This window comes from Ambystoma mexicanum, chromosome 5p (assembly GCF_040938575.1).
Source record: "Ambystoma mexicanum isolate Mex_15411 chromosome 5p, UKY_AmexF1_1, whole genome shotgun sequence".
NCBI lineage: Eukaryota > Metazoa > Chordata > Amphibia > Caudata > Ambystomatidae > Ambystoma > Ambystoma mexicanum.
Window position 1 is genome coordinate 889,187,516 of NC_090930.1, and position 18,165 is coordinate 889,205,680.

At 45.3% G+C, this 18,165-nt stretch overlaps 1 protein-coding gene across 1 annotated transcript in view; it reads left to right on the plus strand.

The window, feature by feature from the left end:
• Window positions 1-7,514: 7,514 nt before the first annotated feature.
• Window positions 7,515-18,165, plus strand: part of LOC138480595 (polycystin-1-like) — a 137,787-nt gene continuing 127,136 nt past the window's right edge. Inside the window, exons 1-2 of the mRNA XM_069612305.1 lie at window positions 7,515-9,834; window positions 13,684-13,934. Of these exons, the coding sequence (XP_069468406.1) occupies window positions 8,520-9,834; window positions 13,684-13,934 (1,566 nt within the window). The 5' untranslated portion in view covers window positions 7,515-8,519. The remainder of the gene's footprint in view (window positions 9,835-13,683; window positions 13,935-18,165) is intronic.

Consider the following 18,165-nt stretch of genomic DNA (forward strand, 5'->3'; position numbering starts at 1 on the left):
CTCTCCAGAGGGTGCTAGAGGCTCAAGAATGCCACTCTTAACAGGAAGCCGAGAATGGCAGAATACTGAGGTCTGAACTGTTAAGAATGACACCTATGCCTCTAATTGCTTTTCCTTACTTCTCTTAACATGCAGATGTATAGTCGACCACCAGTCCATTAGATTTTTAGGCTTCACCTCGCAACCCCCATTAATTTCTTCTGAGTCATATACTTACTAATTGCCTATCACTTCATGTCGATCTAGCCCTGAATCGCCTTGTATCCCCAGAATTCCCATTTCTCTCTGACAGAAATTTAATTGAGTCCTACCCTCTCCTCCCACCGCTGTCCACCAATGTATTTGTTTTCTTAATTTCCTCCTCCGTCTGCCCCTTTACCATTTGCTTAATACCTGCAAATTCATGGCTGCCTTTGAATGGAATTGCATCCCTAGTTGTCACGTCCACTTGTGTTTCCTCAAACCTGCATGAATTTATTTTCCTGCACATGCATCAGATAAAGGATATCACTGGAGCAGATACTGGCGACAGCTGGGCCGTTCGCATGCTGATAAGAAATTGAAGAAACCCATCAAATGTCTACTACTGGGAGACCAAATGGAAAGGGGGGATTTTAGGTGAGGAGGGTGATTCTTAGAAAATTGGAGAGGGACTAAAGTCGTCTGTGAAGGTTGTACTGAAGAATACACTTCTGAGAGTGTGGTAAGATGTAAACTGGGGGTGCTCTGAAGCACAATTTGGAATGATACACTGCAAAGAAACCACTGAGGTTGTTCTGAGCTGCAATGTGTGACTAACACTTATGATATCCTGCATACTTGCTCTCGAACACCAAACAAAATGCGCACACATACCTATACTGCAGCAGAAACATGAAACCACCACAAAATGCACACTCAACAACAACCAACTAAACACAACACACCACAGTAAACTTAACTGATTACACACAAATCATGCTACACATACCCATAAAACAAATGCAACCTAACCCTTACCAACTAAAAACAAACCGAGCACACAGTGACCGGTTTTTCCAAACTCAAGCTAACTGCCCATTAAAGCTCTCTGGTGCTTTCCCTCTCTATTCCACCAACTAAACCCTCCAACCCCTCCTTCCTTTTCAGATCACCAGGGCACCAGGAGACCATGAAAAAGGCATTGGTACATGGTATAAATCACACTAACATAAAATAAATGGATATTAACCACTTAATTGCTGAGCTTTAATCAAGCCTATGCAAAAAGGACGTGCATACTTGTTCTTACGTTGTGGTGTAAAGAAGAAATACATTGATAATGATGAAAGCAGCCTCTGGGAGGGGGCACACATTTTCAAACTGCCATGTGTAAGACCAGTAATCTATTGGGGTGGTGCTAAAGAAATGCGTGGAAGCTCGAGCTAAAGAACTGTTTGTGTGATGGAGCACTGAGATGCCGTTAGCAGCACAGTCTGCTTGGGCATAATCTCTGGGATGGGTTTTTGCACAGAAATCTATGGCACAGGTATCAGTGTTAGACTGGGGCATGCTCTCGAGCTAGGTCTGCACTTTAAACAATAACATACAAATAAATGTTGGCTTTGTGTATGGTATATTGGAAATTACTCTGTAGTTTGAGGGGTAACCCAAGTTTCCATTGGTGTTTTTGGAGTGGTTTAAAGTATTCAATCTTGAAAAGCATCTGAATATTTTCAGTTTCCAGTGAGGATTTCATGACCTAACCTTTGAAATAAGTTGGTGTTTCCTTGCTAAGGATGTGCTAGGTATCGTGGTACAGAAAAGGCATTGGGCAGCCTGCTTTGTTGCTCTCCTTCACCAGTAGAGAGAACTCCACTTTGGAGATGGACTTGAATTGATTGAGTGTTGTAGTTGTAGGTGGGGTTTTGTTCTAACAAATTTAATTCCCATCTATTAGCCAGAAAAGTAATGGGTGGAAGGTTTTGAATTACTCTGTACCACTGACCGTGCTCTGAGCAACCCTACACACCACCGTTTTTTTAGCCTGTCCGCGCCACTGCTTATGTGGTCGAGCCATATGCAATCAGTCAGGTACTGCCACCAATGGGTGCAGCCCAGCCCGAGTTGCTAGGCCAGGTCTCATCTGCACAGAAACACAAGCAAGCCCACCTCATCACTGACCTTCCGGTTGGTTGCATATGGGCCAGTAAGCAAGGGACCCATGTCTCGGCATAACCTCTCTCACACAGGGACAAACCATAACCAAAAACATGATGGGTGGACGGTTTTGAATTGAGCTGAACCACTAGCACTGCTCTGGGCAACCTTCCACACCACTGTTATTTTGCTCTACAGCCATCGTCCCTTTTGTTTTGCTATAGTGACCCCCAGTGGGGCGGGTATACCCAGACGTACGTTCCATGCCTGCTGGGCCTAGAGACCCAAGCTACTCCTCAATGAGGCCCAACAAGGCCGAAACATGTTTGGGGATGCGTGTGGTCTCGTGCAGAAGGGATGTGACCAAGCAGTTTGGTCTGTACTGCCCCTTTTGGGGTGGGACCAAGCCTGATTTGCACATGGTCTTTCCCCTTTTGTAATGGCTTGGCAGGCTAAGAACGATGGTCTGGAGTGTTGCCCAGAGCAATGCCAGAGGTTAAGATGTATTCTAAACCTTCCAGCCATCACCCCTTTTGTTTTGCTATTCCCATCTGTTAGTGCTGCATCTGTGTCTTGCTAGATATTTATTAACTTGTTTGTGTAGTAATTGTTAATGTCGTCGTAGTTTGAGAAGATGAGGCATTCTGTTGAATGAGACAGGGTTTCTTATTCGCTTGGTGATTATTTTTTCTGTGAGTTTCTTGCCATTCTACTGCTTTTGGTGGAATTTAGAATGTTATCCTTTAAGATTGCTGGTTTATAGTGTCGGATCTGATCCTGTTATGCTGCTTTGTCGTGATGGTTGTAATCCATGTTCCACCATGCTTTTTCCAGTTTCCAGTTTTCTTCAGGGTTTGTATTTTGTCGGGAGAGGGGAGGGTTGAGATGAACCACCTTGTTGCTCACTTCTCTAATGGGGTGAATTGTTTAAAGGATCAAAGGGTGCCCAGGGCTTTACTGATCTATTATGAATCATATCTGCTCATTCTAGTGCAGCCAGAGATCTGGTGTTGATATGAATAGTTGGCGTCTTTCATTAGGTCTCCAAATTCCTAAAGATAGAGGGTTTCCCAGCTTCTACTGCTAATGGTGTCTTGACTTTTCCGGTAAGGGAGGGTGTCCAGCTGAGTGTGTTGCCTCTTTGACCATCCATTTAAAATTATGGCAGACCATGTAGGTGCTCACTGATTTGGCTGATGTTTAATTGTTTTCTGTGGAGTTTGAAATTACCAAGTATATTTCGTTTATAATCGTGCATCCTTCCAAAGGTCTGGGGGATGCATCTTTCCAGAGGGTTGGGGGTTGCCACCTATCAAATTTCAGTCTTAAATCCAAGCACCCTATTAAAGTACTCTCCAGATCTGGTCTCGGCTGCATTGCACTCATGCAACCTGGGCACAAGTTACTACCATGTTTGGCTGCATTGGTTTCCTTTCACTCAAAGGAAGTCACATTTAGCTGTGTATCTCCTTCAAAATTACTATGTATAGAGCACCACCTAGGCACTTTGTGCCAGATTGCAGATATGCTACTTAATTCCAAATTGCTGGCAAGTCCCTGAGCAACTTGCCATTGATGGCTCCTGCCATGTTTGGAGCTCTCATTCCAGGTTCTAGAAAGCCAGAGTACCATTTGGGCACTAAACCCGAAGACGTGGTAGATCTAGAAGGGAGTTGAGTAGTCTGGTGAGTAGCGGAGTAGGCATTAGAAGGCAAAAACATCCTGCAACTCTTCAGACCTACCACTGGCCTCTTGTATTCTAGCCCCATTTCAGTTTCACACACTGCCACTGTCATTCCTTCTCTCTTCTCTTCTCTTCATCTGTCTCATATTGATACATTGTACCATTTGTGCAACAAAGCAAGGCTCTGCAAATTGGTAGATGAGGCGAAGTGGGCAGTCTGGATACGCCACTCATTACCAAAAGCTACATGCTAAGGGCTATGGGAGGCAACAACTCTTGGTTCAAAGAAATGACTGCTTGAAATTTGAGGACTGCATGCACCCTTTTCACCTTCTTTAGTATTTTGGGTGGCAGGCTAAGATGTGCCTCAAATCTCACATTAATATTCTCAGGTGCTGCGCTCAGTGGTTTACTGGGACTTTTGCTAGTCGGGGTAGGTGTAGCGTTTCTTCAAGCCACAGGATACGGGCCAGGATCCCTATTTGTTTCTCCAAGAGGTCTGCGCAGCTGTCTCCACAAACCTCTAAGGCATCTCACATAATGCACACAGCCACATGCCAAAATGGAATCCACCAACCCCCACAAACCACCTTTCAACAGGTGTTGAGGCAGCACCAGGACTTCCCTTTCAGAGTGTTGCTGCAACCCTTCAGGGAAGTTCTTAATCATGAAATGAGGAGCACTGTCAAATATAAAGTTGACTTGTAATGCAGTAAGCTTCTTTTGGCAAGTGCATTATAAAGCTGTAGTATACAGTGATACCAAAATAGGATGTTATTTAGATTTTGTAATCCGTCCATAGTAAGTTTGCATTACTGTAGAATAAAATGAATTTCTGTCTCTTCGTATATTTAAAAACTGTATTTTCTCATGTTAAAGATCCTGGTCATCTAGGGTTGAACATTTGGGAAGTGTTCGTTCCTTTTTCATTTCTTGATGAAAAATGTTAACCCATCCCCCAAGTTATCCTCCTCTCTCCTTCACTCCACTTCCTTGTGAGACTTAAGTTTATTATATTAGTTTGAGTTCAGTTTAAAAATCAAAAAAATCCCCTACAGTGTATGAAGAAAATCTAAAACAGTTAAACGGGTCGCCTGTCTCATTAAATTTGGATAATACTCACTGTAGTTCCAATTAACATAAATCTAAAATTCACAGAACCATGTTTAAAGCCGGGTTATCAATTATGTAAAGTTTCAAGTGCTGTGCCATTAAAGAAAGTATCCAATAACTAATTTCACGGTAAAACAAAAGAAAACTGTGCCGATAAAATAAAATGCCCATCAGCCTATCTAGTTAAATACCTTTTCCAGGTTAATTCTTGTAAAACCATATAAAGTGCTAATATGATCTTTTCAACAGCCCTCCAATCATCACCATACAATGACATGCGTTTTTATAAAATTAGACACTAAGAGAAGTACAAAACAAAGATGTTTCAGCAGACCTTATCATACATGTGTCATCACATGCCACTACTCTGCTTGTAAAAGAAAAAAAACAATTTAAGAGCAAACCATATTTATTGACTGACTAGTAGAATGCTGAGCCCTCCCGGCTGAACTAAATTGCTAGTTTCTAAATGGTAGTCAAATCCGCTTTCTCAAAGTCTCTGACAGCTTTTTATACTATAACAGAATGCAAATTAGGGTTTCATCATCGCTCCCACAGAGGTGACAGCAGTGTTTGCATCTGGGGATATTCAATCTTGCCCCTAAATGGGTATAAACTGGGGATTGCCTTAGAAAATACAGCAAAAGCTTGTGACAAATCTTCATAGACTGAAGATTATTTGGATAGTTCTAAGGCTCCAAGCACCAGGTCGGTTTGTAGAAGCGAACTATTGATTTTATTTAGACCAATGTTTGTTTAAGGTCCGCGAGAAAGCTCTCCTCAACTTCATATTTTCTGCTCGCCAACCTTTCATCGATTCTTATTCTTCTCAATCTCTCTGCTGCCTTCGATACGGTCGAACATTCTGACCTTTCTACATTATCTCTCCTTGGCATCAGAGATGAGGCCGTTACTTGGTCCGCTTTATACCTTGGCCTAGACACTTTCAGGTGTCCTGGAACAGCCATACCTCCTCACTCACCGCCTTACTGTTGGATTTCCCACAGGGTCTGTCCTTGGTCCACTTCTCTTCACACTCTATATTTCAGCTCTTGGCAACCTGATTTCCTCTTACACCTTTTCCTATCTACTCTTTACTGATAACACTCAGAACATCTTCTTATTTTACTCTTTATCCGACAAGCTGTTGTCAAACATTTCAAACTGTCTCTGCCGTCAAATATTGGATGGAGTCTCACTTGCTGTTGCTCAACTCCACTTGGACTAAGATTTTCTACTTCCCAGCCAAACAGGTTATCTCTTTCTCTCCCCTCTTCTTCTCCTCTCTCCTGACTACCTTCCTTATTCTGCTTCTGCTCATAACCTTGGTGTCATCTTCGACCCATCACACAACTTCTCGCTCTTGATCTCCAAATCTGCCGCTGCAGCCAGATTCATCCTCCTCAATATCAGAAAAATGTCTGTCTTCCTTTCAATACTCCTAAACGGCTAATCTCCTTCTTAGTCGTTTTTAGATCTGACTACTGTGCCAATCTCCTCTTATCGCCTTCACCTCTGGAAAAAGTCCTCAACTTTGCGGTCTGCACACTTTTAAACTTTTCTCGCTTTACTTCTGCCAGTTGCCAGATTGGCTAGCAATCTGTGAAATAAAGGGGTAAATATCTCCTCATCTTCAAATCTATCCATGGACTCGCCCCACCCTACCTATCTGCTCATCTCACTCCCTACTCTCCTCCTCGCTCGTTATGATCCTTCTCGGCTTACCTCCTTGCCACCGCTCAAGCACCCTGCGCTCCCTCTCGCGCTCTCTCCTTGCTCCGCTACTCTTGAATGCTCTTCCTCGCCGTACTACTCCACCTTTACCACTGTTTAAATCAACCTCAACGACCTCCTTTATGAAAAACCTGTTTCCTACCACTCTACGCTACTGCATTACCCTGTTTCCTCTCTACCTTCTTTCACGAACAACCCTACAACACTTGTCCATCACCCCTCCATCCTTAATTTCGCACTTCTCCACCATCCCATTTCATTCTTTCTTGCCCGAGTCCCTGGTTTATCTTCCCTGCAACAGCTGGTCTTCTAGTCACATTCTCTCACCCCATTGTAAACAACCCATGTCCTGTGCTCTATCATAAAGGTTACAGCTTGAAATGTGTTTTTGTGCCAAAAATGCATTGCTTTCGCTGTGATTTTTTTTATAAAAGAAATGAATGAAATTAAAGGTCAATTTTCATACTCAAATCTTTTTTTATTTGGTTTTTAATTAAGTTTTGAAAATATCATAGTGTTCTGTGGGGTAGATTATCAGATACTGAACACCATAATCTGCAGCATCAATTTAACTGTTTTATGATGCCAGTCTGATTATTTTGGTACCACACTTATCACTTAATTATACAATTGGTCAATTTATGTGCCTGGGTCAGTGGCCTGTCCGCAAGCCAACCAAGCCTTTCCATGAGGCCTCCTACAGTGGCTCTATTTGAACACAATCATCACTGTTCCAGGCTTATTCCCCATCGAACATAATCATTGGAGAGCTCTTCCAAAAATCTTGATTGTTTCAAGAGCAACCATATCCATATTCTAGTTCAGTCCTAGACATATGCTTGACATATTATACATTTGGTACATGACTGCTTGGAGCTGAATAGTAACTGCAGGGGGAAAAAGCGCAATTAAAGGGCAAGTTCTTTCAAACATTTTAATGTTTTAAAACAATTTCTAATAAAAAATATTCAATAAAAAAAATTCCTATGTGAAATGAGCAGCAAATCTGCTCTATAGTTTGATTGATATGATTTTACACAACTTGGAGGCATCAATTTTGTATACAGAAACAGTGTTATTTATTTCAATGCTCTTGCAGCAGTAATCAAGAACAAGCACCCTACTGGGAGCTTGTTATTGACATAGAGCAGAGAATTGAAACGCACGTTCACTGGGCAGGCAGTCTTATGAATGCCATCCTAATACAGCAAACAAACCCTGTGTTCTGTATTAGGCTGACAGTCATAGGATTGCCTGTCCTGTGAACGAGTGAATGAGGCAAATACATTTTTTTAACAGGGGGTATTTGCCTTGCTCTTTCAAAGGGACTTGAATGGTCCAGTAGGCGTTATCATCTTCAGCCACACAACCAGTGTACGAATTCCAGTTTATCTTGCTTTTCTTTGGGTTTTTTTGCTCCATCAAATTTTATTTTTAGAAAACGGCATTCGCAGCACTGTGACACAACACACCTGGAGTTGCTGCTGGTACTCGAGTCGAGGGGAGAATTTCTAGGCATTTTGGTGCTAAACCTGACTTGTGGGTTGAACCAGACTGATATGTAAATTGGTATTTTTCATGTGCTTTGGAACAAGGCGGCAAAACTGTATTGTGGTCCCTTGTCCCCAAAGAACAGGTTGTTTTTCTTTATTCTTTCCCCATAGGAACCCCCCAACCCTGCACCTTTGGCACATGTCAATACTTGCCACTGAGGTGACTGCACACAATGTTGGTGTTTCTGTGGTGGCAAGCAGTTGCCATGAAAGGCAGTGATATTAGATGATGTTACGTTTCCAGCTTTTACTGTAGCATGGTTTTGAAGATTGCCTAGGACTTTGCTGATCGGTAAGGAATATAAAAAGTCTCGGAAATGTGTTGTATATTGATGTTGCAGCATTATCTAAACATATTATTGTTTTGCATTAATCTATTTTTCCTTGTTTTCAAGGCTGTTGTACAAAAGGCTCTCTTCAACTTGACTCTTACGAGTAAAGATGGATATTTTGCAGCTGTACAACAAAACCTAAGGTTTGATATCAAGCTGCACACCACGGAGCGCCAACTACTGGCGCTGAACATTTCATTTGAGCCTGGAAAAGCACGCCTGCACAGGTTAAGTGACGATTTCTATGCCCCCGACGCCCTGGACACACTCAGCCTGTCTGAAAGCTATGGACTGCACAGATGTGTGATGCACTTTCACATATTCCATCGATACAGGACGGTGGGCAACTATACTCCAACCGTTAGTGTTTCTTTGGAATCAAATGTGTTGACCACATCTCTCCCACAAGAAGTGCAGGTTTTTGAGCCTATAAGTGCTATTCTTCCATTCCCCGCTTGGGAGAAGGTTGTTCAAACGGGAGTGAATACTTTCTTTTCTGCCAAGAGCACAGTCGGCCATGTCGGGTCTAAGTGCCAGTGGAACATTACAAAGAATGATGAGACTGTCTTGAGCTTGGTGAACTCAGAATGGAGTTTTACGACCTGTTTCAGGAGTCCAGGCTTCTACTTACTATCCGTAATGTGCTCTAATATGATTAGTACTAGCAGACACACTGAGAAGATTGAAGCGCAAGAGGCTATAATGGACCTTAATATCACAGGCTCCCACCCGAGGTATGTGCAGAGTGACCATTCCATCCATCTGGACGCAACTGTCAGCCAAGGATCTAACATCACTGTGGTGTGGATCACAAAGCCTGATGAAGCTTTGCTGGGGAGTGCGGCCCTGACCGCAAGATTCAGGTTTCCTCAGCCCGGACTGTTTCTGGTCACTGTGATTGCTCAGAATAATGTCAGCAGTGCCATTGCCCGTCTAGAGGTCATAGTTCAGGACTCTGTTGGGGAGTTGCTTCTCAGTTTATTGAACATCATCACTGTTCACCACGCAACAGCTATCAGCGTAACAACTTCTTCAGGAAGTAATATTTCCCTCGAAGTGTTTTTGAATGGCACCCTCATGTTTCACTCAAAAAACTGTTTGCCTAGCTCTTCATTGGAGTTGTCGCATACCTTTGACAAGACTGGAACAGTGCAAGTGTTTTTACGGGCCACAAACCAGGTGTCCATGTACACTCTCTGGGTAAACGCATCAGTGGTTGAAGAGCTTCACTTGGTTGCTATTCAAGTAGTGAACCAACCTGTACTTGGAGAAGACATCATTTTAGCTGCGAAGATAAATGGTGAGTTTTATTTCCCCAATGCAACCAATCCAGAATCCATTCTATTAGGAAAATTCTAGTGCCACTGCAGGAATTAAAACAAGAGTGTTTTGAAGTCAAAACTTAAGCTGTAACAGAAATCCTAGATGTTTCTAGCATGCCATATTCTTGCAAGGCTTACTTCATACCACCGCTTTCCCAAGGTTCTATGAAAATTACACCTGTCCCTCCTTTACTACCACCTTTTTAATGATTCATCTCCTGAAAGGTGGAAATATTGCATCCCTCCTTGCGTTAGTTCTGCTATTTGAGCTCTTAAGTCCTTCAGACATTTTTCTGCAGTTAAAGAAAAAATGAAAGCGGAGATTTTGAATTGCCATGCTTACAGATTTGACTGACACATCCAGTTTTTTGGGGGGATAATACGATAATTTGTGCAACACATTACCTTTATTGTGTTTTAGTCTAAAGATGCTTTTGCGTCAGAGAAATGCATGCAGTATGTCAGTTTGTATTTTAGCCTGGAGAAATAATTGTATGACATATATTGTGTTTAAATCAAAGGTGGGTTGAATACATGATATTGGTTGACCAAACTTGTTGCATGATCAATATCAAATTAGCAAACTGACTGGAACGATGGCTGAGCTACCAATTCGCAATACAGAGAATGCCGGCCAGCCATAACTACTGATGTGTAGTCACAATTTTGGAGATCCTTTTGAATGGCATCCTTAACAAGACTCTGCACTAAGTCGTTCTCAGATCATCTTCTGCGCTAAACGAGTCAGACCTTCTTTTTCACTTCTGCTTCATTGGACTCCTCTTCCCCAGTGGTCTTGTTCTCCTCTTCTCCAGATCTTCCCGTTCTGCCGGCCTTCACTCACTTTATTCCTGGCTCAACAGTTTTTTGCAGCCCCAGATATCCCCTGCTCTGCTTCTCCCTTCTGCCGGCCCTGTTTTATTTGAAGAGGAAAAGGGAAATAGCCAATCAAAACATGGATATTTTTATGCATAGACAAAACGACAGAATGGTTACTAATACAACATTTTAAAAATAACACTTTTTCCTTCAATCAAAATGAGAGTATTCTATAACACCTGAGCTGGCGCTAGACTGAAAATAATTATTGGTTACTTTTCAATATATTTCTTAGTTTTACAAAGAATAAAAACCTAGAATTGCCAAAACATCAGTGTGTGGAGGTTTACATGTAATGCAGCTATCCATTTAGAAGGCTCCCTGGCTTACCCTGCACCTTTGTCATACAGAAGTGGGAGTTGGACACTATGCAATGTCAAGAGAATGTTTTCTGCAAGCCATACCTTTCCAGTGTTGAATGGCTTGTGTGAGAGAGAATGAAAAATCTGTGAATACACAACCTTCTCACTAGACATTGGAAGGGCGCAGAAGGAGGAGATTGACGCACAGGTGGCATGATTGCTATAGACTTTTATCAGTCAAGAACATAGACATGACCTAACTCTGAGGGATTCCCCTGCCTCAACTAAAACACTAAGGGTTCTGTCAAAATAGCTGTGTAAATCATTAGTCCACCGTCCTGTGTCAAAAACTCTGCTTCTGTCCCTTACACTTAAATGTAAACTAGCAATAAAGTAGAGCTTCTTGGTCCTGAAGAATGACTTGCTTGTTTTGGACTTTCGATAGAGGTTCACTTCTAGGCTTTGACTTAGCGGAATGACTCCCTTCCCCAGGTCAAAAATTGTCCAACACAAAAAGGCAAAGTTGAAGCACTTTTCCTTGGCAGACCCACTGCCTATCTTTTAACACTCTGTATCAGAAAGTCTTTATAACTTTGGTTTCACAGTTGAACACCACTGGGGGGATTGCCTCCCTTCCCCTGGTTAGCAAAGAGTCTTGTGTCCTTTTGAGTTGGTCAAGAGAATGCCTCCCTACTCCTGGCCTGGCATGTCACTTGGCATAGGAAGAATGACTCCCTTCCCCTGGTCTACATATCGCATAGCTTCAAACACACATTTCTCAATTTTTAGAAGGGTCCACGAGCCCGGCTTTTTCTCTTCTTTGATTGGAGTCACTTGGTTTCCCTCTATACCAAGTACTACGATGAGGAAGATGACTCGTAAGATGATTTTGATATAGGTCTCAAACTTTCTTGAGTAGTCATTGGTTTTCCCTTCTCCAACTCTCTCCACATTTGGATCCCAGACCCTTTTCTGGTGGTCGGTGGTTTTTGTCAGGCCACTGGGCCAAGCAAGCGCTTCTTGGATGCAAAACGCACTTGCCGCCTGCCTTGCATCCCTACCGGGCCTCCCAAACATCCCTGTACCTGGGATTGGGTAGCACTCTGGTTCTTCTTGGAATCAGGTGTCTCGATGGCAGCACCAGCATTCCTTTTTTACCGGTTCGTCGGCTTCTTAAGTCTGCGCTCAGCTTTTCTGTTTCACTGTCTTGAAGTTGTAACTCGACCATACGGTCCGTCTGACTATGGTTGTGCCATTGCCTTTCTGGTTGTCGGGTCTGGAGGGGAGGTTGCTTACACCACAGCTTGTGTGTGTCTACTGCTCCGCCTGGTTCTTCTCGGGATGCGATTTGAAACTCCCGGGTTCATCGCTGGCTGAACACTCTAGTCGTCCTTCGGTTTTCTTTTTATGTCACTGGCTCCGCCCTGGTGCAATGTCCATACATGTGACTGTAGTTGTCATGTCCGTCCTTATTCCTCCTATGCGCTACCAAGTCCCGATACTAGGGCAGGAAAACTCTCAGGATTCTCAAAGATCTTCTTCGTCCCAGTACATTTGGTTATGTCAATCTCACAGATTTTACAGAAGTACATGGGCCTATCCTCAATATAAGAGTTTGTGATGGAAGTGGGGCTTAAGGAGTGCACGGTTGTATAGGGCATGGGTGGAGAGTGGGGTATACTACTTTCTCCCGAGATGTTCTATCTTGTCCCCATAGGGGAGGTCTCTTCCCATAAGATCCTCCTGCTGAGTACCAGACGCAGGGGGATTTATCGGGTAGTGGCCTCGCCACCCTGGCCTCATGGGAAGGGGATTCCCCTCGGGAGAATGACAACATCTCGGGATGCGTCCCAACATCCAAACCTCACAAGTATAGGTTTGAGAAGACCCAAGGTGAAAAGAACCCAGAAACACTCTCAAAAGTAAAACCATTTGTGAAAATACCTCCAACTAAAATTGCATTTACAATGCGTTATTTGAAAAAAATGTACTCTATCAAAATTCAAGGCTAAGCACTGCAAATTACTTTAAATGTAAAACCATTCTAAAATTAAGTATGCAGTTATATACTCTGTAGTGCTTCTACTACATAATGAAGGCAATTGATGTGGTAGACGGAAGATGGGGATGCGTAGGGTGTGGTGGGAGGATGCATGAGGGGTGTGTGGAATTCAAACGGTTATATTTAACGTTTTAATCACAAAGGTATTAAACATTTTGTAGTATTGCTGTACAAATTAGTTAATTATAGTTAATGTGCTTATTTGGTCTTTTTGCTGTATTTTAATCGTATACATTATTTTAACGGATACATTATTTTTCTTCCATTCTGCTTCAATATCATCTTGGCTTATTATTCAAGTTTTTACATAGTACCGGTTCGGAAATGTGATGTCCTGTATAGGCTGAGGCAGAGTGCTCCATAGCAGGGATACTGTAGATCGCTTCAGTATTTTGGTGTGCAGTAAAAGCATGTTATTTGTATAGAGGGCCACTGCTTCACCAAAGGCTTGCTTAGTATTACTGTATGACAGTGGGTTGCAGGATGTGGCACATTGGTCTCGAAAGTAGCATTTTTCTAAGTTTGCTATGATTGCATATTTTCACAATTGAAATAGTGCTTTTGATGTACTTCCAAATGTGCAGGTTTCCTGTGGCAAAACCATTACATGTACCAGTGGACTCTTGCCAACAACTCGACCAATTATTCTGGAAGCCCTATATTTGCATACAGATGCCGAGAGCTAGGCCTGCATCCTGTTTACCTTACAGTCACCAATATGGCATCAACCGCAAGCATCCAGAGCTGGATACATGTGAAGCGAGGAGCAGCAGGCCAACACCTTTCTCACCATTCAGTTGCAGCCATGGGAGAACCTGTTGCATTTACACTAAAGGTAAGCCAGGGTGCCTAAAAGGTGGCCTTTTCTAACTCCAGTTTTGGATGTGGATGCACAGAGATGAAATATTAAGGACACCTACAAGGGCAGAGTTGCACAAATGATATTGGGTCTCATTTTGAAAAATGATTGCACATACGGGACTTCCTTAGTTTGCCCTTCTGTGCTAATCGATCCCGCCTACAAGTGTTACCATTCTCAACACGTAGTGGACCAAAGTGTTGAAACCGTCAAAATCGTCTTTATACCTATTTATCCCACTCTTTTGCAGTCGATGCCTAAGGAAAATCACATGGTGTGTTAAAAGGTTGTTAAGACAGGCGTCAACAGTCTTACACCGGTCTTTAGCGCCTTCCATAACACTGCAGGGACGCGAAAAATATGTGCCCCATCATGTTTTTTTTTTTTTTACAAAGCGCCCATGCCCGATTCCCCCGGATTCATATTGCTGCCATCATTACCCAATGTAATGGTGTGTAAGTTAGCAAGGATGAATATCTGCGTTGACCATGCCGGGATTCAACTCTACGATTTCAGGTCACACGTAGATCCCTATCTTTGGCTACAAGAGAGGAAATACATTCTGGCTTAGGTGGTGTTGCGAACTTCTCCTCGATCTACATTCATTGAAATTGGCACATTGATAATTAATATTGGTAGATTTTGTACTTCCCCTCCACTCCCACACACTGCACTTTCATAATACACACCTTTTCAACTAAAGACAAATAATATTAGAAATATTTAATTGAAAATAATGCACATCCAATTATGCCGAGAGCATTAAGTATTCAAATTCAGTCTTAGGGCTATGTGAACATGCAATGTACTGCTCTTTCACAGCTGGGTGTATTTCATTAAATGTATTGTGCAATGTGCCGCAATAGATCTGGGACCTATTCATTGTAAATATTTTAAAAAATGCTCAATGTGCATTTTTATATGCACACGTGGGGTCATCTCTCTGCAATCTCTTGAAATAGTGTATACGTTGTTAGTCTGAGAGAGGTCGATTCAATTTAGCATGAATATGCAGTGGCATCCTTTCAAATGAGTAAGCATTGTGAGGAATTTATATGGAAAACCCCTTATGCTAATGTCTTAAAGCAACCTGTGTTTTAAAAATGTCAGTCCTGGCTCCAGTTCAATATCAATAACTTCTCTGCTTAGCAGTTTGAGGATTAACCTCAAAGCCCGTCAGAATGAATTTGAAGGGAAACACAGAATTTCTAGTTTTGGGTGTTCTGTATGTTTTGTGACGGGTCAGAAGGAGGACACTGACTCTTTAGGGACGTTTCACAGATAGTTTTTTATTAAAGAATACATGTAATGCCTAACTTTCCCAATCTCTATAGGGTGTTCCCTACCTATCAATCTAAGGTGCTCGTCTGTCATCTGTGAGTGTTGATAGTCCAAACTAACCACAACTGACCCAACCACTATTTTACCAACTAAAGACAAGAAAATGACTCCCTTCTCCTGAAGCCTGCTGTTTGCAAGTTTCCTTTTCTTGGCTCTTCTTAATGTTATTTCTCCAGCATGGGGTCTGGCATGGATTCACATGCTCATGAATATTCCCCGTCGTCAGGCTGGGAATCCTCGGTAAAGAAAAAACCAGTATCAGTTTCGTTTCTGATCTGTCTTTCGTAGTAATAACCAATCACTGGTCTCTGCGTCATACTGACCACAGCCAATGACTGCCCTCTACCTAAGCACCGCCTCTGGCAGCCATCTTCAGATTTTTACCGCACGTTCATGTGTTGGGATCCTCGTGCTATTGCTCTCGAGCGTTAGTGCTATTTTTTCGCGCTTTTTCACAAAAACTTCGATTCTTTCGGTCAAAAGAGCCTCAAGCTCCACCGATCCTACATCCGATCAACGGGGACCCGTGTCGGATTCATCTGTGCCCCTCAAGGGTGAAGATTTCGTCGAGCTACACTTCGGAGGACTCCAGAAGCTTCTCAGGCCCGGTCTCGGAGATGGCCCAGGAGAAGGGAAGCTCGACGCCCGGAAAGCTGTTCAGGGCCTGCCCTGGATGCCAGCTGCAGAACGTCTTCAAGGAGGACGAACACTCTTTCTGCCTTTACTGCCTTCATGGGGACAAGACGCACGTGGAGAAGGACTGTGCGTTTTGCGGCAACATGTCGGAACGGACCATGAAGGACCGCCATCAACGTCTCGCCAGCTGGCTGGAGGGTAAGAGCCCGTCTGGCGAGAAGAAGAAGAAATCTGAGCGGTCTTCTAAGACCTTTGAGGGCGCCCCGGCGACGGGGGCCCAACATAAGGCCAAGCACCGCGAGTCCGCTGGCACCGGGAGCGCCGAACGGTCGGGCTCTACGGGCGCCAGGCAGGGCGCACCCTCCCCGGCACCATCAACCACGAGCCAACGCTCTGGGTCGGGTAAGAGGAAGGCCGAGCACCCGGCGAAGCTCCTGGAGAGACCCCGGTCGAGCTCTAAGGCAGAGGAGGAGCGTGGCAGTGCCCCCTCCCTCAAGGATAAGGCGGTGAGCGCACCTAAGGTGGTGAAGGCCTTGATCCATTCGACCAAGCCCTCTATCGAAACGGTCGCGGCGGCCCTGGCCCAGCCTGTGGAGGCTGCACCAGTGGTGGCGGCCTCGGGGCCCAGAATCTCCCTGCCTCCTCGGAGGGAGTCTTCTTTCGTGCCCATCGATAGGACCCCCGTGAAACCCTCCGTGGGGAAGAAGGGGGGGCAGGGCGTCGTCGGAGATTCGGCCTCAACCTCAGAAGAGGAACTGATCGAGGTCTTAAGCCACGGCCTAGGCGTGGAACAAGACCAGCCCGTCGGAATGGGCCCCGACGCAGGTGACGACGACGACATCGTCGAGGATACCGACGGGGCCCCTGCTCGCCCGTCGGATTCCCCTCTGCCAGCGCCGCAGGACAACTCAGCGGCCATTTTGTTGGCTATACAGTCCTTATGCTCCGAGATAAGGACGAGACTACCGTTACCGACGGAGGAACCTCTCCCGTCGGGGGATCCAGAACCGGGACCTTCTGGTGTTCCCCCTACCAAGAAAAGAAGGATCCATCCACCGCCTCCTTTTCAACCATCGCGCCCCATCCAGCCCTCCTCCCCGTCCACCCGAGGGGATGATACGGGGACTGACACGGCAGCGACGGGTACGGACGACGAGGCATACGACGAGGATTTTCCGTCGTCGCCTCCCCCCAGGGCTTCTCCGCCCGACGAGATTGGATCGTTCCACTCAATGATCGCCAGGGCATCCGAGCTTTTCCAACTCTGCCCTGAGGAGAAGAAAAAGGAGGGCTTCCTTTACCAACGGCGCGAGACCAAGAGGAAGACGGTCCTCGCAGTGCCTCTGTTGGACGACATTTGGGATGAGGGCCTTTCCCTCCTCAAGAACCCTTCCACGACGCCAGCGAAAAGAGACCGGTACGAGAAAAAGTACCGGGTCCCGGACTCGGCCCCCCTATGCCTCCGGGCGCAGCCTACCCCGGACTCCGTCGTCTCCGCGGCAGCCAGGAAGAAAGCGGGGGGGGGTGCGGCCTCCACGGCGACTTCCCCGCCGGACGGCGAGGGAAAGAAATTGGATGCCATGGGACGCAGAGTCATCTCGTCGGCGGCGACGACGATTAAAGCGGCCAACGCCTTGGCTATCGTGGCCCGCTACGACAGGGAACTCTGGTACAAGATAGCTCCCCTGCTGGATTTTCTGCCGGACGACAAGAGGGCGGAGGCCCTTGAGATCCTGCAGGAAGGTGAGGTGGCCTCGGACCACGCCATCACCGTGGCGACGGACATCGCCGACACTGGGTTCCGCCAGATGGGCAACGGCGTTTGCCTTCGACGGCGCGGATGGCTCAAGGCTACGGACTTTCGGCAGGACGTCCAGAACAGGGTCCTGGACATGCCCTTCGACGGGAACAACCTGTTTGGGAAGACAGTGGACGATTCCCTTCAGGCCATCAAGGCGGATACGGAGACGGCCCGGGCCCTTGGAGTGCTGCAGCAACGGCGGACGCCCTTTCGGAGCGGCGGAGGCAAGGGCGCCTCCAAAGGTTCCGGCGGCGGTTTCGCTTCCTACCGTCAAGCGGCCCGCTCGTCGTCGCAAGAGGCCTACAGAGGACGAGGCAAGTCTGGCGGCCCCCGCCGTCGTCGCCAAGGGGGCCAAGGCGGCAAGGCCGCGTCCAAGCAGGATTGAACCGGCCGTGGGGTCGGGCCCCCACCGAAGCACCCCGGTGGGAG